This window comes from Leishmania mexicana, chromosome 34 (genome assembly GCF_000234665.1).
Source record: "Leishmania mexicana MHOM/GT/2001/U1103 complete genome, chromosome 34".
NCBI lineage: Eukaryota > Euglenozoa > Kinetoplastea > Trypanosomatida > Trypanosomatidae > Leishmania > Leishmania mexicana.
The window spans coordinates 310,400-331,642 of record NC_018338.1 but is presented as its reverse complement, the minus strand read 5'-3'; the positions used below and the strand labels follow the sequence as shown (position 1 = coordinate 331,642).

Sequence of the window (21,243 nt, the reverse complement as noted above, 5' to 3'; positions counted from 1 at the left end):
TTTGGCTTGGACATGCTGCGGCGAGAGGGGGAGGTGGTGAAGGCAACGGGGTGCAATGCGGCGAGGAGGATTGGCGACGTGCATCACGTCCCTTGCGCGGCTGCTCCTCTGAGCAAGTGCGTGTGCGAGTCTTGGAGGTGAAAGGTGGAGGCCTGGCGCCCTGGCGCTGTGCGTGTGGCGAAGGCCGGCTTTCACGGAGGCCGCGGCTTTGCACCTTTTTCATCACGGTTACGGAGCCAAGGGCGGAAAGGCGTGGCGAGGCCACCGTGCGTGTTTGTATGCGGACAAGTGCTGAATGCGGTAACCGTAAGACGTAAAACTTGAAATCTCTGGAGAGAGCACGTGATACACAGCAACACCAGAGAAAGAAAAGATGCACAAGGCGAAATAGTGAGGAGGATGAGTTAGACGTGTACTCACGTACTTTAAGGAAATGGATGTGTTATCCTGGTAAGCAGTTAGTTACATTGTTTCCTTCTCTTTTGACGTTGTGATGCTGGCCGTGCCTGCTCGAATTTTTACCGGTGCGCGTCTCTGTGCTTCCTGCGTCTGCGTGCCTCGGTCTGTGTGCACGTGTTTCTTTGGCAAAGAGAATCGAGAAGGGCTTTGTAGAGCGCCAGGCACGGGCACGGAGGAAAAGTAAAGGTGGACATTGGCGGAAAGGCAGGGTGATCGTAGAAAAGACAAAAGGAGCGGATCTCGTATGAGGGCCTTTTTTTGTTGCATTTCAACGTGTGTGCCCATTCTCTGCCGTGCAGCAGAAGTTGGACACCACTCTTGGAGCCTCCGGCTCTGCCACAAGCTCACCCTTCCCTCCCCCCTCCCCCAACTCGCGTGGTGGAAAGCAGCGGGAGGCACACACATTGCAGCAATGCGCCGACTGAGTCATCGGAGCACGGCCCCTGCCTCAAACTCTACCCACCCAGCCACGTCGCAGGCCGCACCGACGCCGCTCAGAACCGCACCGCCGGCATCAGCAGCGATGAATCGCTCTGACTTTACCATGTCGTGGGCCAGTTGATCCTGCCACTACCCGAAATGGTTTGGCATCGGCAGGGGATAGGGGGAGGGGGCTGCTTGGCTTCCCCCCTCTCCCCCACCCCCTCCACACACAGAGCGGGGTATTGGCCCCTGAGACGCCACGCACTGAGAGGTGCGTGCCCTCGTCATCAAGGGGAATGGAAGAAGATTGATTCCAAAGCGTTGTGGTCAACGTCGGACACTAAAGCTCGGTGTCTCTTCTTCCTCCTCACTTTGAGTCGTACATATATATATATATATAATATACGCTCGTCTCACTGTTGCGATGTAAAGAGAGAGATAAAACACGTCATCAGAGTCTCCCGCCACGTGCTTATCGTGCCACTTGAGAGCAGTCGCATCCTTCGCGTGGATTTGTCTGTATGGGAGGGAGCTAGTGCACCCATGAAGAGGGAGAGAAGAGTGCCAAGGCGCCATTATTCATCACTCTCCCAACACGACGTAACACTCAAGGAAAGCCGTTTTCCAACAACGAAAAAAGAACAAAGAAAAAGGGAGAGCGCGGGAGAGAAAGCGGCTTCAGCCTCTTGAACACGCGCCCTTCACCCCTTCTCTCCGCTTTCATCTGCTGCGCTTCACCCCCCCTCTCCCTCCCCCCGGTCGCCACCGACGTCCTTGCACAGGCGCTGTGAATAGAATTCCGGTCCTTAGATGATAGAGGAGACAACGCACATTATCCATGAAGGGCAAGAGAGAGAGTTTGAACAACAGAAACATCCACCGCCAGACAGCAACAGTTCCCTTCCCTCCCCCCATACCAAACCAAATACCTACGTAAAGGCGCACCGGCACATGCGCGCGTGTCATCTGTTTACCACGGCCAACGACAGAGAAGTGGCACCCGCACCACGACCATACCCACATCCGTGTGTGCTGTGGATAATCAAGCTTATAGAGATATCCACTGCCCGCGCAGCATCTTTCACAGGTACTTCTCATGTAGGTTAAACTCTAGCTCATCGATGGCCGACTCTTTTCCCTTCTTTGCGCCTTTGCCCTTAGGCTCTTCGTCATCGCTGGAGAGGAGGTCGTCGACATTCTCATTGTTCAGGAGACGCTCCTTGCGGGCCTTACGACGGGCCTCGCGGCGGCGCTCGCGCTCCATACGCTTCTCTTCCGACGCAACGATGTCCTCGATGCGGCGCTTCTCCTTCTCTTTCTCCTCTTCCAAGAAGGCGGCGCGCTGCTCGTCTGACATGCTCTGCAGCCTCGCCTGGTACGCCGCGAGCTCCTCAGCCTGGCGCCGCTTCGCCTCCTCGGCTCGGCGCTGCGCCTCCATCACGGCAACGTGGCGCAGGATCTTCTGCTTCGCCGGCGTCAGCTCACAAGACTCCATTTGTGTCCACTCCTGGTCCTCGTTGTAGCGGAGTGTTGCCCGTGTGGTGGTTTCCTCGGTCACTATGCTCTCCACCTGCTTCTGGTGATCGCGCTGCTGGCGCAGGCGGGCCTCGGCCTCGCGGCGCTGAGCCTCCTCGCGGGCTTGCTCCGCTTGCTTGTCCTCGCTCGATTTGCCGCGCTCCTCCAGAATGCGCCGGATGTCCTCTGGCGTCATGCCGAGACGAAGCATGTCCTCCTCCGTTAATTCCTTACGCTTCATCTCCTTCTTTGTGTTATTCTTCTTTGGCGCCATCGTCACGCTTCCGCTTGGCTCGCGATAGGTAACCCGGACGCGACGAGTGGGGTTGGGCGCCTCTGCTTACGCAAACACCGGAAGTCGACTGCAGTAGCGGATGCCAGCGTACTAAACAACGTGCTCGTGTGTGCAGGTGGGGTGAATGGGCAGCGGTGCGAAATTGTCGTCACCGTCGCACGATTTCAAAAGGAGATAGGAAGCGCAAGAGAAAAGAGAAGGGACCGGATGTTGCCGTCGTCTCTGCGCCTGGTGAGAAATACGTCGCGTCAGAATAGTCCCGGAAGCAGCTGCTGATTCGGCGTGAGTTACCTTTTTGTTCTTTGGTGTGGGTGCGTGTGCGTGTGTGTGTGTATATCTTCTGATTAGTTAGATGATGGAATAGTGCAGCTAGATAGAGGTGGATGGAAAGCAAAGCGCTATTGAGCGGTCGCTGAGCGGGATGAGCCAAGATGCCCCTTCCCCCACCTCTCTACGCGGTGCGCAGTGTCTTTTCTGGTGTATGTGTGTGCGTGCGTGTGTGGGGAAGGGAGATAAGGAGAGAGAGTGGGGGGGGGTGTCGTGTGCGCGGACCAAAGTGACGACCACTTCTGCGATTCTGTGCGCGTGAATCGCAGGGTGGCAGAGGGAGGGAGAGTGCGAGGAAAGCGAGATGAAAGAACGAATGATGTCGCCTACGAGCAAAGAAGGAATATCTAGCTTTGCGGTGAGCTGAGCGACCGTTCTCTTCCTACCCGCGGAGCTTCGTTCGTCTTTCGAGGGGGAGACACACACACACATGCACACATGTGCTGGTGTGAGGGTATGAGAGCAAAGGCTGCATTTCGCCTATGATAGTTTCGACTCCGTGTGCCGCTGCACCCCACGCGGTCGTGGAGTTGATAGTGGGACGGCGTGGACAAGGATGCGCACTCCACGGCAGATGCAGAGCTTGGGTTGAGGGGAGCAGCGCGTGGACACACTGGCCATGCGCCTTGTTCCTCAGCAGAGACCCTGCTGCCCCTAAGACTCATGGTCGCTTTGTTTACTTGGAGTGCGGACTTCTCTGAAGCACAAACCCCCACTACGTTTTCTTTTTTCTCCCGTTGAGTGTGTGACGATTAGCAACACGAGCAATCAAAGGAGAAGAGGTCACGGGGACAACTCTTCACCTCCCTTGTGCTCCACCCTCCTCCCCCCTTTCGCCTAGACAAAAAAAAGCAGATCCACTGCGCGCGCAGGCGAAACAGAAGAGACGGGCCGAATCGACTGACATACATACACCCACTGGCTGCTTCCCCGTCTGATCAACGCACCTGGGGTGACGCCTGGTAGTTTGAGGCGCACAGATGTGTTGGTTTCCCTCCCTCATTCACTGTGGCTTATCTTGGGCCTTCACGACTGATTGATGGCCTATCTTCTGCTGGGTCCTACGCTGCTCAAAGGCAGCGACGAGGGCTAAGTGCGTTGCTAGCGTGTCCTCCACGCACTGGTGATATGCCAGCGCGGTCTCGTAGCACTGCTGATATGGAATTGAGAGCCACGCTTCATCGGGGGCTAAGTTGGCGCTCTTGCTGTCGCTGTGTGCTCCCGGCGGCGGCGCAGGCGATGTCGACGACGCTGCGTTGCTAGTTGTGACCGCCGAGGAGCCTTGCAGCTGCTGATAGCACTGTAGCACTGCTGCCCGGCCTGCTTCACACGGCTTCGTTGTCACTTGGAACGGAGATGCGAGTCGTTGGTGTAGTTGATCCACCATGGATTGATTTGAAGCCTCTACTTTTTTGAACTCCGATACCGCAGCGACAAGGTGCTGCTCATCGTCGTATCCGTCACGCTGCGCCTTTGCAGGGGTTTTGTGGCTGGAAAACATCTTTTATTGTCCCTCAGAGCACTAACAACAGACACGCACACAAAAGGAAAAAAAATGCCGATCAACGATTTCCGTTTCTGTAAGGGGACGGTGACCGCACCAAGAGGGCACTGGAACCGATGTTGCGAAGCAGAGGATGAGTGGGCGATGGAGAGTGGAGCAAGAAGGCGGCAGAAAAGTTGCACCGAGCACTACGTTCTCGGCCCTGCAAAGCAGCTCGCATCAGAAGAGGGCGAGATGAGGCGAAAACTCCCATTTCTGGGCAGCTTGCCTCGTCGGCCTGGGCCCTTCCTAAACTCATCAGCTGTGCAGCGTTGCTGCGGCTTCCGACAAACCGTTTTGCAGTAAGAGAGAGAAAGAGGCATGCAAGCCTGCAGACACCCCAAACAGCGAAACTGTGAACAGGAAGAGGGAAACTCGTGCACATCTCCCAGGTTAGCGACGCAAGAATAGTAGTAGTAGCAAAAAAAAAACGTTTCAAGAGAGCAGGTTATCATTTGCTGTAGCGCGCTCCTTTTCGCGCACGGCGCCGACGGCCACGTAGTGCGGCACGCTCGGCCTTCGTCGGCGCTGGGTCCGGCAGGTTAAATGCCCCACGCGGTGGAACTATGCTGCGCATATCATTATAAAAATACGGTATTACTTCTGGCGAGTACGGTGAGCGCGCCATGGGGCCTCGCAGCTGGTGGCTGCGAGCCGCCCGCTTCTCGCGCTTCGATACTGTGCGGCGAGTGGCCCGAAGTGGCGCGCCGTTTTCCTCACCGCTGTCATCACCGTCGTCACCGTCGCTTCTGCCCCATCCACGAAGATGGGGCGCCACAGATGCTTCCTCCACGGCGTGCGCAAAACGCACCGCCTCTTGAAACTCCGGATCGAGCAGCGTCTCTCGCTTGATTCGCTCCATCCGCTCCAAAGAGCGCCGCAGCGCGGCGTCCTTCTGCGCCACTGCATTCAAAAAGCAATTGGAGGGGAAAAGGGCACGCTCGAGCATTGCAGCGGGAACACAGACATTGCACGGTTCAGCCTTCACCGCCTGTGATTCGCCTGTAGAGGGAAACGGCTCTTTCAGAGGAAGGTGCATGACTGCGGACTCTTCGTACTGCTCGAGCTGACGGAGCTCGTCTTCTGTGACGTTATCGAATTGACGCCGTTTCGCCTTCACAATCGTCGGTGCCAGGTCAATCGGCGGCACATCACCCAGCTCCGTCTCCCGAATAGTATTTGTGATCTCTTGCAGATAGTGTAGCTGCTGCACATACTTGATCTTCTCATCGAAAAGCAGATCAGCAGGTGCATCCTCGTCGGAAGTGCCTTGGTCCCCGTCGCTTCGAGTGCGCTCCGGCACAACACTGCTCTCTGTCGGCGAAGGTGTATCTGACGAAGGCTCAGAGAGCAAAGACAACAGCGTCTCTGCATCGAGTATGTCGGCTTCCCAGAGTGCACGAATGTCCTCATCTGGTAGCCCCTCGAGCACCGTCAACCATGCCAGTTGCGATACCGCATTTGAGCTGGCCTCAACTGTAGCGTTGATATTGTTAGAAGAGCTTTGTATGGGGTCAGATGCTTTGGTAAGCTTCTCGCACTCCGCTGCCCATTGTGCCTGCATGCGCTTCAGAACCTCCACTAAATGAGCCCTTTGCTCGGGCAATGACGAAAAAGCTAGCGCCATATAGCGGCGAGTATCAGTAACATTTCCGTTCTTTCGAAGCACGTCATCGGCGTCCTTGAATCGTCTCTCGTGCAGCAGAAAGGACCGCTGCGCAACCCCGTCAACGACTTCTTTGCCGACGCGAAAGGCATCATTTGGCTTGTTTAGGCGTGAATACTCCCTCTGGATGAGCTTTGTGAGAGAGTCGTCTCGCGTTTTCTCGTGCGTCAGGCTGATTCCTACACGAAGCAAGTCTTGCTCCTTTTGCTCTTTCACCAGTTTCTCCCACTGCCGCTGCTCGGCTGCTTGTTTTGCTTCCTCTGCAATGAGTCTATTCTCGTTTCGCAGGGCGACTAATTGAGCACGGATCTTGTCCAGCGAGGTCGTGGCAGGCGCAACCATCATACCACTGCCACGAAGACTTGAGACATCAGGGCCAGGTCGAGAGGCTTCTTGAATTATGCCTTTCGAATTGGTTTGAATCGAGCCACCAGTGTCTGAATCATTCGTGTGCTCACGCTGCAGCTGGCGCCGGCGGGCATGGCGTTTTGCAGAAGCAAGAAAACTGTGAGCAACTCCATGAATGTTCTTTTCAAGCCGCCTCATTCGTCAAAGGGGGAAGAAGCAGACAAACCACTTCTTCGACGTAGACGAACAACAATAAAAGTATTGCGAAACCCAGAACAATCGCTAAAAGGTCTAATATATGAAGTAACGCAGTGGAGAAAGATGAGTACAACAAGTACGTCACCGTATATTGTTCTTGTGGAAACAGAGTAGAGGCAATGATGGTGAGAGAGAAGATACTTGGATTAAACTCGACACGCAGTGTCTCCTGGAGAAACATGCGGGAAAGGGGTCACATTTTTGGCGAAAGAGCAAGAAGGCCGGTGCTAGCTCTGATGCTGCGTTTTTAGAGCAAGCACACCACGCACACACACATACCCATGCACACACACAACAACAAAAACAAAAAGCAGCATCGTCCACATTGGCGAGACAACAGTCTTTTTCGTTTCGCGTTTTTCGTTTTGAAGAGAAATGCAGAAACCCTGTGAGGAATGAAATACTGGTAGTAGTAAGGGGGAAACGATAGAAACGGTTTACTCTTCTAAAACATGCTCTTCTACACGAGCGAGCATAGAGTAAAAATCATCTCTATCACACACTAAATCGCGCAGGCTGGAAACTGCAATCAAAGCTGTGTGTCCACAAGGATCACTCTTCTGCACCATATCCACGCAAGTGTGCTGCAGAATCTCCAGCGCACTCAGCCATGCTTTCGTAAAGACAAGTGAGCGATAGGTCACCGCGTCCCTGTTGAAGATTCGCTCACCGTCTTTCCGACGAATCCAAAGAGGGGCCACACCACACCACGTGCGCATCACCTCCACCACGGAAGCCCACGCAGCTTTCCGGACAGAGAGGTTTGGGTGCCGTGTGCAAACGGCAAAAAAGAAGTCGAAGTTCTTCTCAGACAGCTCTGCAGCGACGTGCCGAACATTTGTAATGCCCTGAAAAACACTCGTAAGAGAATCGAGAATTGCACACGGCGTGTAAGGGTCCACTTCTTGAAAAAAGGCAAAATGATCGGCATCAAGCTTATGCAAAAACACGGCCACAAACGCTGCGGCCACGTCCCCAAGCAAGTTGCTGTAGTGCTTTGGACGCGTACGATTTTGGCGTTCAACCACCGCATTTCCCCAACGACGTGTGTTCTTGCCCTCGCTCACCACAATAGACGTTTTACGACTGCTTGACAGCTCGTGCGTCGGAATCGGTGGATAAATACGTTGGAGCTTCTCAGCGACTGTGGCTTGCTCGCGTCCAGCCCCTGTGCTTGCAGCAGAAGCCGGCGCCACCTCCACTTGTGACAACACAAAAGCAGCTTCGCCAATTGCTTTTATGAGTTCTGTCCGTTGGTAAATTCCATAATTGCTACGATACACCATTCCACCCAGTTGGTTCAGGGCTAAAGGGGGATTCAGCACGATGAGGTCGACAATAATCTTGTAGCGTAGCTGCAGTAAATGTTGCTTCTGATCTTCGGGAGCATGAATACTCAGTGAAATCAGCGTAGGCAACAAGACGGCAACAAATGAACCCGTCTCCCTGCCGACCGCGTTGAATAGATCCGATCCGATCCGCTGCCGGAGCTTAGCGAATGCATCAGAAAGCCCTCGCAAGCCACTTTCAGTGGCTTCCTGAACCTCGTGCAGTTGCGCGTTGGGGCTTCGTCCCACGCCGACCAACGCATTGTAACACTCACGAATGCTGCTGAGAATGGACACGTGCTCGCCGAATTCATCTTTCGTGTACTTTTGTTGGCCGAAAGATGGAAGAGGAGCTTCTGTAGAGTCGAGTTGCATTATTGCCACGGGTGCATCAATGGCCTGTGCTGCAATCAATTTTTCTTTGCTGTGACTTGACCTCGTAAAAAAATGATATTCCTCATCTGGATCGAAGGGAAATACCTCCACCAGTGAAGACACTCGCATCTCCAAACCTGCGGCGACTACGGGCTTGTTGTTCATCTGCGTTACGGTGCTCACCGTTTCGGCGTACTGTGAGGTGCCAGGTTCCTCTTTCATCCACTCGTTGAGTGCCACAGAGAAGTTTGCATCCTGCAGCAATGGAGCGACACCGTCGGCGCTTATTACGAAAAGCGTTGCGTATGCGGCAGCAACGGTCATGGCGCAGTTTCGCAATTCGGGGCCGCGAGTGCTATCGAGGCGGATTGTCACGCCAGTAAGAAGAGCTCCGACAAACGCATCAGGAAACCTGCTTTCGGCAGGCGTTTTCTTGTGCATATACAAAAGCGCGTACATGACTGGATGCAGAAGCCGCATATTCAGACTCAAATCAGCAGAGGTGACAAACTCTTTATTTTCCCACTTCTTGAAAAGTGCGCTAAAGCACTCCTGCTCCCTATGAGTAAGCCTGTGATCCGCGTCGGCAGTGCCTGCTACCGCAGGGAGAAAATCCCTGACAATGATGCGCGCGGTTGCCCGCGTTGGTCCGGCAAGGGAAAGTTGATGCACACAAACGGTGTAGAACACATTATTGGCCAGCTGAATTGAGTTGGCACCAGCTGGGGTATTTATCAGGGCACTAACAGCGCTGAGGACGACATCTTTTATCTCCGCCCGCTTCTCAATTAATTGAAAAAGGAGAGTATTCCAGCGATGCCAAAGGCTAGATACTTCTGCGCGTCTCTGAGATTTGAGAGAAAAATGTGGTTGCTTGCTGGCTTCGAAAGCAGCTTCCATTAGGTGGCCAAATCGCTCGCAAAAATGCTCACCATCGAACAGATACTTTGGTATCATTCCCAGACGACGGATCATGATGTCACTCTTCCCGCGTCGGAGCAGCAAAACAGCTAGCACTTTCAAAACCGTTAATAAATGCTTCGTTTCGACTGGCACCCCTTCGCAGTTATTCGCCTGCTGCGCTTTTGTGAAATAAAGGAGCAATACAGTGTCACAAAGGCGTTCCCAATAAAGTGTGGCGTCAAAAAGAAACGTAGCATTTCGGTTTTGACTAACCACGTTGGCCAGGCGTTCGGGAAAGGAAACCAGCAGCTTGCACTGATGTTCAGTGATTTGATCCTGCACGACTGATCCACTGCAATCAATGCTCGCAGCGAGGTCAAGAATATGCGTACCGACGGGCGTGGTGCATACATATTTCTGGAATCGGCTGTCATAATCCTGTACAGACACGCACACAGGTTCATTCATTTTTAGCTTTTCAACGAGTTGCGCCAGGGTATCAGCAGTGCGGTCATTTTGTCGATCAAAGGGTATTTTGACTGAATTGCTTGAATCTCTTAAATCGTTCAGCGCCTGGCGCTCAATCGTTGCGAAGTCCATCATACTGATGGCAAAAGTGAAATATACAAAGAAAAATCTGCGTCACTAACGGTTGGTGTGATTTACCTTCCTGAGAAAAGGAGGAAAAAAGTGCAAGGAGGAGGATGAATCAAAGATGGGGCGGTTGGGGTCGATCTGGGCCTTGCTTTCCCTCCGCCTCGGTGGCCCGGGTTGGGTGCTGGTTTTTTTTTTTTGCTTCGTGCGGGGTGCTTTTTCGCCCCTCCCCGCACCCGCTCTGTCTGCGGCGGTTCCTTTGTGCGGGGGTTCACCGCCCTTGGCCGGCCGCCACGGCGGGTCGGGCGGGCCCTGCTCCTGGCCCACCAGGGGGGGGGCGGGTGGGTCGCCCCCCACCACCCCGCACGGCGGGAAACCAGCGCCCCCGCCCGCACGCAGGACCCAAGACGTGGCCCGCACAAGCCGTCCGCCTGGCGCCGGCCGCGAGGCACGTATCTGGTGAGGGCCGGGGTGGGACAATGAAGGCGTGTTGGGTGCAGGGCCCGGCTCGGCGGCAGGACGGCTCTGCCCCGGAGGGCCCCATGTTATGAGCCGAATCCCTGCGAAGGTGGGTGGGCTGTCGTCGTGCGGGCATGCGTGTATGGATGACTTGTGGTAGAGAGCGCCACACTGAAAAGGAATTATATGTGTATTTTTTTATTCGAGATGGTAACTACTCATACTGAACGGTGCGCTGCTCGGTCTTGGGGGAGGCTTGAACTGCATTGGATAAAACAAATGCGTCCTCGCCGACGGCGTGCAGGTTGAAACTGCGCCGCTCAGTGACACGGCGCTGCACGCCCATGACGCATGTTGCGTGCGCCACGAAAATGCAGACGGTCGCCTCCACCGTGCACTTCGTCTTGTGCGACGGTTGCGCGACAACAATGAAGCGATTGGCGGGGATCGCGGCCGTGAGCGCGGACGCAATGGCTCCCTTCTTCTGCTCGACGCTCGTGTTGTTCTTGACGGTGAACTGTAGCGCAATGGTGTGCATCGAGCGGCGCGGCCGGCCAGCACCCCAGGACGGCAGCGGAATGCGCTGCGCAAAGTCCACCCCGTCATCTGCCGCAACAGTGCTGTTGACCATCTCCGCTGCGAAGTGGAGGGACAGCAGCTTGCGCAGCGCCGTCTGCATCTCCGGTAGTGTGGGACAGCACGTCAGCTCGGCTGGCATCAGTCGGAAGCAGTTGCGGAAGATCGGCCGGGGATTGGCGGCGAGATCTTCGAAAATGCGCTCAGTGATGCGGGAGACAAGGGGGTTCAGTACAATTGTGTGCGGCGGCAAAGCGTCTGCCTCCGTTGTCGACGGTGCTGCGCCACCGGCCCCGGACGCTGTCATTACGCCTTCCGCCTCGGTGGCGAGGTTGGAGGCGGCGTGGCACTTTGGGCAGGTTACGGTGGCATTCACGGTTGGCACGTTGAGGAAGAGATACCCTTTGCAGCCAGTCTCCAATGGCGCGAACCATTCGCTGCGCCGATGCGGCGTGTCACGGCGGCGGCGGCGGCAGCTGCCTGGCTCGCTGTCAGCACCCTCGTCAGCTGGCGAGTCCTCGTCGGCCTCATCGTCCTCCGAGCGCGGCCGCTTTGTTGTATTGAACCTGTTTCCGTTGGTGTCGTGCGTGCTACAGGCTGCTAGCTCTGCTGCGAGGAGGCTTGACAGCGAGGCGGACGGCTGGGGAACGGTGGCGTCGCCCTGGTCGTTGCTGCTGCGGCCGGCGGCGTCGCCCGCGCTGCTGGAGGTCGTGCGACTGCTTTTGACGAACGCCTCATGCGCGGCCTCCAGGTCGGGGGTGAGTGTGGACAGGTAAAGCTGCGCCTCCCGCTGCGCGCGCGGCTCTTGTCGAGGGTTCACCGTGAAGAACAATCCCGCGAGGTGGCTGTGCGGTAGGAGCATCTTGCCCTGCCGATGCTTGTGAAAGCGGGGGTTGTTGTCTCGGTAGCTGCGCTTCATGACAGGCACTTGGATCTTGAGTGCGTGTATGAGTGAAGGAGGCCAGTCAGGCTTGACGTAGGGAACGCCCTGATGACTTCCCTCTTGTTGTGTTCGTATGAAGGGCTGCTAAGTGCGGACGCAAGTGGAGAGGGAAGAGGGAAGGCTTATTGGGGAGGCTGAAAAGACGGGGGGGGGGAGCCGGGAGCTGTTGCCCAAAGCTGCGGTCTTCACCTGCAAAGGTTGGGGTACCACACGTTCTGCGGACACACGGACGTTTCGTGCGGGTGCGTTTTGGCGAGTGATCCATTCTCTCCTTTTCCATCCGTTTTCATCGTGTAAGGTGCGTCTGCCGCACTGAGGGTGGCAGACGCGGCGCCGCTCCCGGGGCACCTCGGCAAACTCCATCCACTGCTGAGAGGAACATGCTTATCGATGAAAACGTGACAATAGAAGGGAGATAGTAGCACCGAAGCGTTTACATGCACAAGGGGTGGGGGACGGCCCCAGAAAACACGCAGACATACGGACACCGCCTCTCACACGGCAGCACGCACGCTATCGCGCCTTCTTTGTTGTTGCTGTACGGGTGGTCTGTGCCATCGAATTGGTGAGCTGCCCCTGCTACTCCGCTTCCATGCCTTTTGACGCCGTCTGCTGCAGCTTCGAGATCCACTTGTGGTTCGCGCACGCCGCGTTGTACACGCACAGAAGCGCAAAGGCCAGCATCAACACCATCAGCGGCCACGCGCTCAGCATGTAGTGGAAGCAAACGTGGATGAAGGGGTAGCTGCAGGTGAAGAAGAACATGTGGAGAAGCCACTGCGTCACTTGGAACATCACCGTGGTGGGCAGACGACCCTCGCCAAACAGCAGAACAAAGCGTGCGAGAATACCCTTGCGACCGCCAGGTGGGTGCGCCATCATCCATTTATACGAGGTCATGCGCTCGGCCGGGCTGCCGCGGCCGCCACCCTCGCTCATTACAGCAGGCGAGTGCAGCAGCTCCGCGCCGGTCTCCGTGGCACTGGTGAGATGCACGCATTCCCTTTGGTGCCTCTCGAGCTTCGCCAGGCGCTTCTTCCACCACTGCCTGCGTGCGTGCCTGCGCCACTCGTTGAAGGTGTGGTAGAAGACCTGCCAGACACAAAACATGATAAAGTGCAGCCGCAGCAGGTTTCCGTAGGTGACGGCGCGCCGCAGGTCGTAGCAGAGGGTGCCGTAGCCGCAGAGGGCCTCCAGCTGGTGCGTGGCAGCGTACTGAGTGAACCGCAGTTGCTGCTGCTTCGCTGTGAGGGTCGAATAGACGGACGAGATCAGCCGTGCCGGACCGCGATGCGTGCTACCCACCTTCGTAGCACTGTCTGCCGCTGCTGTTGACACGTCACCCATGTTGTACATGAGCGTGTGCACGCCCGGAAGCAGGCGGCCAACGGAGACGTTGAGCTGCTTGGCGATCCCGGTGACGTTCTCGTAGAGTCGCCCGGCATCTAGGCTCTCGATCTCACGCCGCGCCGATGTGAACAGGCGGTGCAGCAGCAGGCTCTGGACAATGCCGGGTGCCAGGTGGAGGTAGCAAGACGACATGCGATCGAAGGAGTGAAACAAGAGTGCATTGCGCCACATGAAGATCGCCCCGAGTATGGGGCCGAAGGTGCCGGCCAACAGCGTGAAGAAGAACATGAAGGATGAAATAACCTCGGCTTCCGTTAGATGGGCCAACACGTAGCCGCACGTGAGGATCTCGAACGAGATCGGCAGGTACACGCCGTCAAAGCGGTAGTCGCGATCGGCTGAGGGAACGATGAGGCGAGCCCAGGAATCCCTGCGGATCGGCGTTCCAGTGAGGATTGGGCGCCACCACATCTCATTATCCACCGCGTGAACGGCGGTGCTCATTGCTAAGTTGGACGCATTGTCGCCGTAGCCGTGCAACCATCGCGACAAAGGCATGTGTGCTGACCACGAGATGATGGGCTGCTCCGACCACTTGACGTCGACGAGCCGCCACAGCAGAAAGCACATCAACACGGAGTTGTGGAAGTAGCAGTAGTCAAGAAAGAAGTAGTGAAGCCCTTGCAGACGGTACGCCATGTACTTGCACGACATGAATATGAACAGACCGATAACGTAGGCCCAGACAATGATGTCCACCATGTGGCACGCGAAACCCCCCTCCAAGGCGAGGGAGGCGAAGAGGGAGCGATGAATGTCCGCCACATCACCGCAGACTTGCTTCGCACCCGGCAGCCTCAGAGGCGCCAAAGACGCTGGCCGGTCATAGACGAACGGGCATGTCGATATGTCGAAGTAAGACGCCGCAATCAGGCCCACGTAGAGGAGGGTTATGGAACAACTGACAAAGTATTGGTACTTTGAAAAACTGTGATCCATGATACAGGCGTTGAACCCGGTTGGTCTAAAAAGGACGCCAATACCCACAAAGAAGGTGTGTGTGTGTGCGCGGTGGTGTAAATCACCACTGGGTGAGTCAGTGGCGAGGCGAGATATGTGGAGAGGAGGAGTAGGTGGAGACGTAGGTGCGCATCAACATGGATGGCGTCGCGCATGGGCGCGTGCCCGGTAAATACACTGCACAACGGAGAGTGCCCAGTACCTCGCTTCCTCTTCTCGCGGCAATGTCGTGAGGAGGAGGGCTAAATCAGCGCGCGCCATTGGTGCCCAAGTAAGCCCTCCGCCTCTGGCAATTCGTCATCCTTTGATCGTTCTGTGCTGCGTTCGGCCATCGCCTTCCGACTACTTTTTGTGTCTTCCGCTTTCATTTACACCGCATCTACGCCCACGTGTGGCGAGCGTTGCGTGGAAGCGTACACCCCATCCGGTTTGCTCTCCGACGCACCTTCACATGTACCTCCCCCCACCTCCCCCCGCTTCACCGTGCAACGCCGGCTGTGGCACGCGCGTCAGCGGGTGGCGCCGAGGCCTGGTCGGCAGTGAGCACACTGTACACAACGAGACACACACCAAGGAACAGCCAGGACTTCACACACACACTCGCGCGCGCGCATGTCGGGAGCAAGAAGCGGCGACAGATGGGCAGTGCACGCCAGGGCGCACAGGAGCAGGCCAGTAGCGCTGAGACTGCAACGCTTTTCTTTTTTGTTCTGTATCGCTCAAATTCTTTCGAAGAAGAGCACCGTTCTACACAGTGGCGCGACAAACGCTCATCGCGACGATCGTGAGTACGACGAGAAACCCCAGCCCCAGCTTCACCGTCGCCTCCGGCACCAGCGCTGACTCCATCACGAGGAGGAGAAACGACACGAGCGCGACAGACGCGGTGGCACAGCTCTCGCGCGGCATAAAGCAACTCGTCACGAGTGCGCACGCGGCCGCCACGACGGTCATGTACTCCGCGGCCTTTACCGCGTTAGTAGCCATCACACTGGCGTCTGCGCGACGGCGAGAGGACAGCATCGCACTGGTGGCGACCTGAGGTGTCGATCCCCGGGACTGGATGTAGTGCAGACGTGTGGTCAAAAGCTGCGCCAGAGGGGCGGCAGCGACAGCGGCCTTGTCGTCAACGGATGCCAAGGGCGACACCCACTGCATGGCGTTGGTTTGCATGCTGAAGCTGTAAGCTGGAAGCAGTAGCAAGGCCACAATGAGCACAAAGGCTGTCGCGACGTTGCGCCATTTGGCGAATGCTTCGCGAAGTCGCATGTCGCGCAGGAGCTGCTCACGATTCGCCGCGTACCACTCCTGGAACGCAGGCCGAACGTAGAGTGCCTCCAAGGAGGCGTCAGTGGTGTTGAGCTTGTCATACTTCTCCTGCAGGCTGTGAGAAAAGTAGTTTTGGCTTGGCAGATGCACCGAGGGGTGGTGGTGGAGGTACACCTTGCCCGACTGCAGGGCTGCGCGCAAGCTGCTGTCGTGACTCTTGAAGAGGGCTGAGCCACGTTGCCGCACGTGCCGGCGCAGCGCCGACACGAAGCGCTGTGTCACCGAGCGACACCCCACCTCCTCCCGCGGCAGCGCTGTTCCCGTGACTTCTAGCGAGCACGCTGAACCATGCCCGTTTGGCGTCGAGTCATGTGGCTGGAGAGGAGTGAGCTGCGCACCGATGCTGCTGCGACTGCGCGCCGGAGAAGACGACGTCACTGTCGCGGTGGTGGCGAAGATGGGGATGAAAGATGCCTGTGTGGCACCAACCGACGCGGGCGAGAGGAATCCTTTCGATCCGGCCGCGGAGAGCCGCACAGAAGTGTCATGAAGCTTGCTAGCTGGTGGTGGTGGTGAAGCAGTTCTCTCCGCAGCACGTGTCGCAGGCTTCATCGCTGCACACTGTCGGCAACATCGGACGAGAGGCTTCAGCGCAAATGCATAGAGCGGGGCGAACAGGATGGCCGCCCAGAAGGCATACTGCAAGGCAACCCTGTTGCAAAACACCACGGCAACGATGTCAGTAACCTCCATTTTGATCCAGCACACGCAGAGAGGTCGTCGTGCGCGCGCGCGCGTTTGGCTCGTAAAGTGGGTGTGGATGTGGGGATTGGGGTGGGTGGGTGGGGGAGGTGAAAACAACAAGAACAGGCGTTTTCTATGCGTGTCAAAAAAAGAGGGAGGGAGGGCAGTTGCTACTTGACAGCCGGTGCTGTGACGTAGTTCGTTGTGACTCCGTGCTGCATGCACCGTACACACCGCGAGGTTGCCTGTCGCGTGTGTGTGCTTTGCGGTCTATTTTCGAACTCACTGCATACTGGGTTGCAAGGAAGAGGGCGTGCGTGTGCGTGTGTGTGTGTGTGACAGCGTACAATGGCGGTATAGTGGCGGTCAGGGAGGGTGGAAGAGCGGGTGCAACGGGGGGGGGGCGGGGAGCACGCAAAGACGGTAAAGAGTTGAGGAGGTAGAGGGGGAGCGAAGTCGCTGAAGGTGCTCACTGCGCATTGCTTGCTGGCAGGCTGCATATACAGTTTGGAGGACGTCCACATTGGTTGTGGGCCAGTTGCGTGCGCATGTGTGTGCGTACGTGCTCGTGTCAATCTTCTTTCGCTTGGGATACGTGACAGTGGATGAGGGAAGACAGACAGTAACATCGCGAGACAAAGGAAACGAGTTTCATCACGAGTGTGCCACACACAGACCCGAAAGAACTAATAGAACATGCCGGTCAACGAAAATCACAAAGATGTCTGTCATATCGGTACGCTAGAAGGCGTGCACGCTCGTCGCGGAGAGGGAGAGGCGCCTACCTGGGGGCATCGCAGGCTTTCTAGCCTGCGCTGAGGCAGTGCAACACACACACACACACACACACACACACACACACACACGTGTGCAGGGGGTTGCGCGATTTTCGCAGCAGCAAGGAGTGATTTGGCCGACTGCCTAGAGTGCGCCATCCTCATCCACCGTGCGCACCATCTCGGCGTTATAGCCTAGTGCCAGCAGATCTGCCACGACGGAGCGCTGCATCACCGGCGGGCCGCAAATAGCCACGAGCAGGCCCTTCGACGGAGGCGGGAGAAGGCTCTGCAGCGTGGCACGGTCGACGTAGCCCACACCCTCTGTCCAGCCTTCAGGCGGGTTATTGAGCACGAAGCCGCAGTCGAACTTGTCCGGGTTGTCGGCGCGGTATTGCTTCAGCAGCGAGCGGTAGGTCAGCTCATGCTCGTCCTCGGCGGCGTACACTAGGCGGATCGTCTCGATGCCGTCCACATACGGGCGATTGAGCGCGGCCTTAATAATCTGCAGCATCGGCGCCACACCGGAGCCGCCGGCGATGAGGCCCAGTTTTCGGATGACCGTCTTGCGGTACACCATCTGCTTCTGGTGGGGTTTGAGCTCGATACGGAGACCGCCGCAGGCTTTCATTTCGACCGAGTCGCCAGGACGCATGGACGAGATCCATTCCTGCAGGTTGCCCTTGTCACCACGCGCCAGAATCGAGATGCGGCCCTTGTCGTCTGGCATGTTGATGGGGCTGTAGTAGCCAATCAACTGCTGGCCGTCCCAGTCACCGCGGATACCGATGAACTCGCCAACGGTCAATCCGGATGTCTGCGTCGCGCCGGGCAGGTTGAAGCGCAGTACGCGCGAGCCCACACCGAACTGATCACTCGCCCTCGACTCCCGCACCACCACCGGCACCCACTTATCCTTGCTGAGCCCGTACTTCTCCTTCTGCAGAATCGTGGCCGCACGGTCGCCGGCGATCTTGCCAAACACGACGCACTCCAGCAGCGAGTTGCCGCCGAGACGGTTGCCACCGTGCACGCCGCCTGTCACCTCGCCGGCACCGAAGAGACCAAGGATGGGGCGCATGTCTTCGAATATGTTGACGGATTGATCCTCCATGAGCAGCTCCGCCGCTGGAGAGATGAAGCAGCCGCCCATGGTGTAGTGGATCGACGGCGTGACGTACGCCACGTAATAGGGCCCCTTGGTGCCTACCACACTGGGGAACACGAGCTTGCCAGTCAGCGGGCAGACCTTCTTTACCGTGCTCTGGCGCTCGTATGTCTCGAGGGTTCGATGCAGGCTTTCAACCGAGCAGCCGATGAGCTCGGCGAGCGCCTTCATGTCATCCACACGGGTGAACAGGCCCTGCGACTTCCAGTAGTACGTGAGGGAGCTCTTGCCGAAGAGCGTCGCTGCCTCCTCGCTCAGCACGCAGTATGCGAACTTGCTGCCACCCGAGTCCGGGTACTCGTTGTCCTGCGCGATAATCGCCTGCGACACGACGGAGCGCAGGTCCAGCTCGTTCACGAAGCGCTCACCGTTCTTGTTCAGCAGGATGCCGCCGGAGCCGCGCAGCGCCTCGGGGCCAAGGTACTTGGTGCGATTCGACGGGTCCTTCGGGTCAATGAGACCGGTGGGGTGCAGCTGCACCTTGTCCATGTCCACCAGGGTGGCACCAAGCTTGCGCGCCATCTTCACACCGTCGCCGGTGGCGAACGTGCCGTTGGTGGTGGGTGTGCCGTACACGTTTGGTGCGTACTCGCGCAGCAGCGAGTTGGTCGTCCGATCGTTCGAGAAGCCGCCCGTGGCAAGCACGACGGCGTCTGCTAGCAGATCCATAACCGTCCCCGACGCATCGGTCACCGACTTATAGCGGACACCATGCACGTGAATCTCGCGGTTTCCGTCCGGCATCGCGCTCACGTCGTGCATGAGGCTCACCACCTCCATCTCGTTCAAGATCGTCACCTTGCCTTGCAGCTTAGTGCGGATGTAGTCCTCCAGGTGACGCATGATCGTGAACCCAACGGGGACCGGAGTGCCGTCCTTCTGATCCGGCGCGCGGTGGCAGCGCCTACGGCTCGCACCACCGAGCTGGTAGAGGACGGTTAGCGGGATGCCGAAGGACTCGAGCCAGCTAATCGCTTCAGCGGATTTTACAGAGAGGGTGCGCACGAGCCCAGGGTCGCAGTGACCACCCTCGCCGGAGAGGAAAGTGTCCCGCTCAAAAAACTTGCAGTTGTCCAGGACGTGATTCACGGCCTGCGTGCGGGTGCCCCAGCCATTGATGCCAGAGGTGGCTTTAGCGCTATTGCCACCCAGCCGGGGTTCCTTCTCCAGGAGAATGACGGTAGCGCCGCAGCTCACTGCCTCAATGGCGGCCGCGCAACCGGCAAGGCCGCCGCCGATCACAACAACACGCGCCGGCAGCGAGCCGGCAATGCGCTCTATCCGACAGGCCGGGCTCTCGTGCGCGATCTCGTACATGTGCGCCAGCCGCTCCCCCTCACGCGTGTAGGCGGCGTAGTCGGTCACGCGGTTGTAATCGTGGCGGTAGTGCTCGAGAATGTACCGCACGCGCACGGGGTCGCGCTTCACGAAGCTCGCCGTGGCGAGTGCGTCGGCGTACAGGCACGAGTAGCACTTGACGGTAACCTGGGCCAGTCCGTTTTGGCAGGGTTCGATGAGGCAGCGGCGACTCCAGTTGTATGTGCTTGAGAGAGCACGGCCAAGCGCGCTGGCGAAGAGGACGTTCTCGTAGTCGCCGCTCGTGCAGAGTGCCTCGTTGCTGAGCGACATGACGCGCAGGAGCGCCCTTTGCTCAGCCTTGGCTGCCCCGTCGGCGGCCGACGTCGACTGCGCCGATTCATCCGTGTGATCCCCAAGGCTGTGCGCATTCATCGTCACTGACTTGCCGGACTTGGCAGCCGCGAGGATCTCGTCGACCGATGGCGGACGCACAACGCCGACTGCCCACGGCTGGCGCTGCGCGTTCACACCCGAGGCGCGGCAGTCGCCGCCCCACTCGAACAGCACGTCGGCAAAATTGGCTGCATTCAGCTGATCCACCACGCAGTCAACGGTGTAGCCCTTGTTCAGGCCACCCAGGTCTAGCATCGCCTCTTCGTGCTTGCGCGCGATGGTCCCTTCTTTGATGTCGATGGCAAAGCTGCTTGTCAGGGTGAAACGCCCCGCTTCCTCCGAAGTGATGGCGAAGTCCTCCGCGGTGGAGTCGTGCCGGCAAGCGGCATCGCGCAGCTTGTGCACCAGCGGTGCTGCGGCCGGGTCAAAGCAGCTGCCGCTAATGTTGTAGACCTCCTCGCAGCACTTGACCACCTCGAAGAGGTGCTTCGACATGACGTGCTTCTCTCCCACCGGCATCCTGTTGACCTGCGACACCTCGCTGTCCGGGTTAAAGGAGTTGAGGTGCTTGTCCACCATCGCGAAACAGTCGCTCAGAATTGCCTTGACGACAGGATCCGCATCTTGGCGAGTGACGTTGCCGTCTACAGCGATGGTGAGCGTGTACGGCACTGTGTGCATCACGTCCTTGTACAGTAGCACCGAGCGCTGGTTGACGTGCAACTCGGGGAAGTTGGTGGTGAGCAGGCCGCGAGCAATGCGATCACGCTCATGAGCGGCCTTTTCGGGGTCCACAAGGACTACGGAAGCGCCAGTATGCGAGTCCGTGGTTGCGGAACGCCGCTGCGTCACCGCTGCGCAGCCACCCATGCCGAGACAGCTGCCCTGAGTCATTGCAAGCATCGCCGGCGCTGAGGTGCGGTGCAGTGTATAGGGTGCGACACGCCGCCACAAGCGCGACTGCGAGGCCGCGACGCCTGAAAAACGGCGACAGGGTAACATTCCGTTAACGCCACAATGAAAAGATAATAAAACGGCAGCCAAAGAAGAAGTTATACTTTCTCGTTGGTGCAACAACGGTGGTGAAGTGTTGACTGTGTGAGTGCCAGTAAGCCAGTAAGAGGGGGAGGGTAAGCGCTTGAAGGCAAAGCCAACAACGAGTGCAACAACAACACACGCACGCGCAATCAAAGGAGCTAGTCAAGAAGCTAC

At 57.6% G+C, this 21,243-nt stretch overlaps 8 protein-coding genes across 8 annotated transcripts; all 8 read right to left on the bottom strand.

Annotated features, from left to right (window-relative positions):
• Window positions 1-1,963: 1,963 nt before the first annotated feature.
• Window positions 1,964-2,671, bottom strand: LMXM_34_0900 (conserved hypothetical protein; the record flags this gene model as incomplete). The annotated part of the gene is made up of 1 exon (XM_003879038.1): window positions 1,964-2,671. The coding sequence occupies one exon, from the start codon at window positions 2,669-2,671 to the stop codon at window positions 1,964-1,966; it is 708 nt and encodes a 235-aa protein (XP_003879087.1).
• Window positions 2,672-4,022: 1,351 nt separating this feature from the next.
• Window positions 4,023-4,520, bottom strand: LMXM_34_0890 (conserved hypothetical protein; the record flags this gene model as incomplete). The annotated part of the gene is made up of 1 exon (XM_003879037.1): window positions 4,023-4,520. The coding sequence occupies one exon, from the start codon at window positions 4,518-4,520 to the stop codon at window positions 4,023-4,025; it is 498 nt and encodes a 165-aa protein (XP_003879086.1).
• A 493-nt stretch (window positions 4,521-5,013) lies between these two features.
• LMXM_34_0880 (conserved hypothetical protein) lies at window positions 5,014-6,573 on the bottom strand (the record flags this gene model as incomplete). The annotated part of the gene is made up of 1 exon (XM_003879036.1): window positions 5,014-6,573. The coding sequence occupies one exon, from the start codon at window positions 6,571-6,573 to the stop codon at window positions 5,014-5,016; it is 1,560 nt and encodes a 519-aa protein (XP_003879085.1).
• A 698-nt stretch (window positions 6,574-7,271) lies between these two features.
• On the bottom strand, window positions 7,272-10,043 carry LMXM_34_0870 (conserved hypothetical protein; the record flags this gene model as incomplete). Its single annotated transcript, XM_003879035.1, has 1 exon — window positions 7,272-10,043. The coding sequence occupies one exon, from the start codon at window positions 10,041-10,043 to the stop codon at window positions 7,272-7,274; it is 2,772 nt and encodes a 923-aa protein (XP_003879084.1).
• Window positions 10,044-10,707: 664 nt separating this feature from the next.
• LMXM_34_0860 (conserved hypothetical protein) lies at window positions 10,708-11,988 on the bottom strand (the record flags this gene model as incomplete). Its single annotated transcript, XM_003879034.1, has 1 exon — window positions 10,708-11,988. One exon carries the CDS (start codon window positions 11,986-11,988, stop codon window positions 10,708-10,710), a length of 1,281 nt encoding a protein of 426 aa, XP_003879083.1.
• A 603-nt stretch (window positions 11,989-12,591) lies between these two features.
• LMXM_34_0850 (conserved hypothetical protein) lies at window positions 12,592-14,124 on the bottom strand (the record flags this gene model as incomplete). Its single annotated transcript, XM_003879033.1, has 1 exon — window positions 12,592-14,124. One exon carries the CDS (start codon window positions 14,122-14,124, stop codon window positions 12,592-12,594), a length of 1,533 nt encoding a protein of 510 aa, XP_003879082.1.
• A 1,005-nt stretch (window positions 14,125-15,129) lies between these two features.
• LMXM_34_0840 (conserved hypothetical protein) lies at window positions 15,130-16,404 on the bottom strand (the record flags this gene model as incomplete). Its single annotated transcript, XM_003879032.1, has 1 exon — window positions 15,130-16,404. The coding sequence occupies one exon, from the start codon at window positions 16,402-16,404 to the stop codon at window positions 15,130-15,132; it is 1,275 nt and encodes a 424-aa protein (XP_003879081.1).
• A 912-nt stretch (window positions 16,405-17,316) lies between these two features.
• LMXM_34_0830 (NADH-dependent fumarate reductase-like protein) lies at window positions 17,317-20,901 on the bottom strand (the record flags this gene model as incomplete). Its single annotated transcript, XM_003879031.1, has 1 exon — window positions 17,317-20,901. One exon carries the CDS (start codon window positions 20,899-20,901, stop codon window positions 17,317-17,319), a length of 3,585 nt encoding a protein of 1,194 aa, XP_003879080.1.
• Window positions 20,902-21,243: the final 342 nt, after the last annotated feature.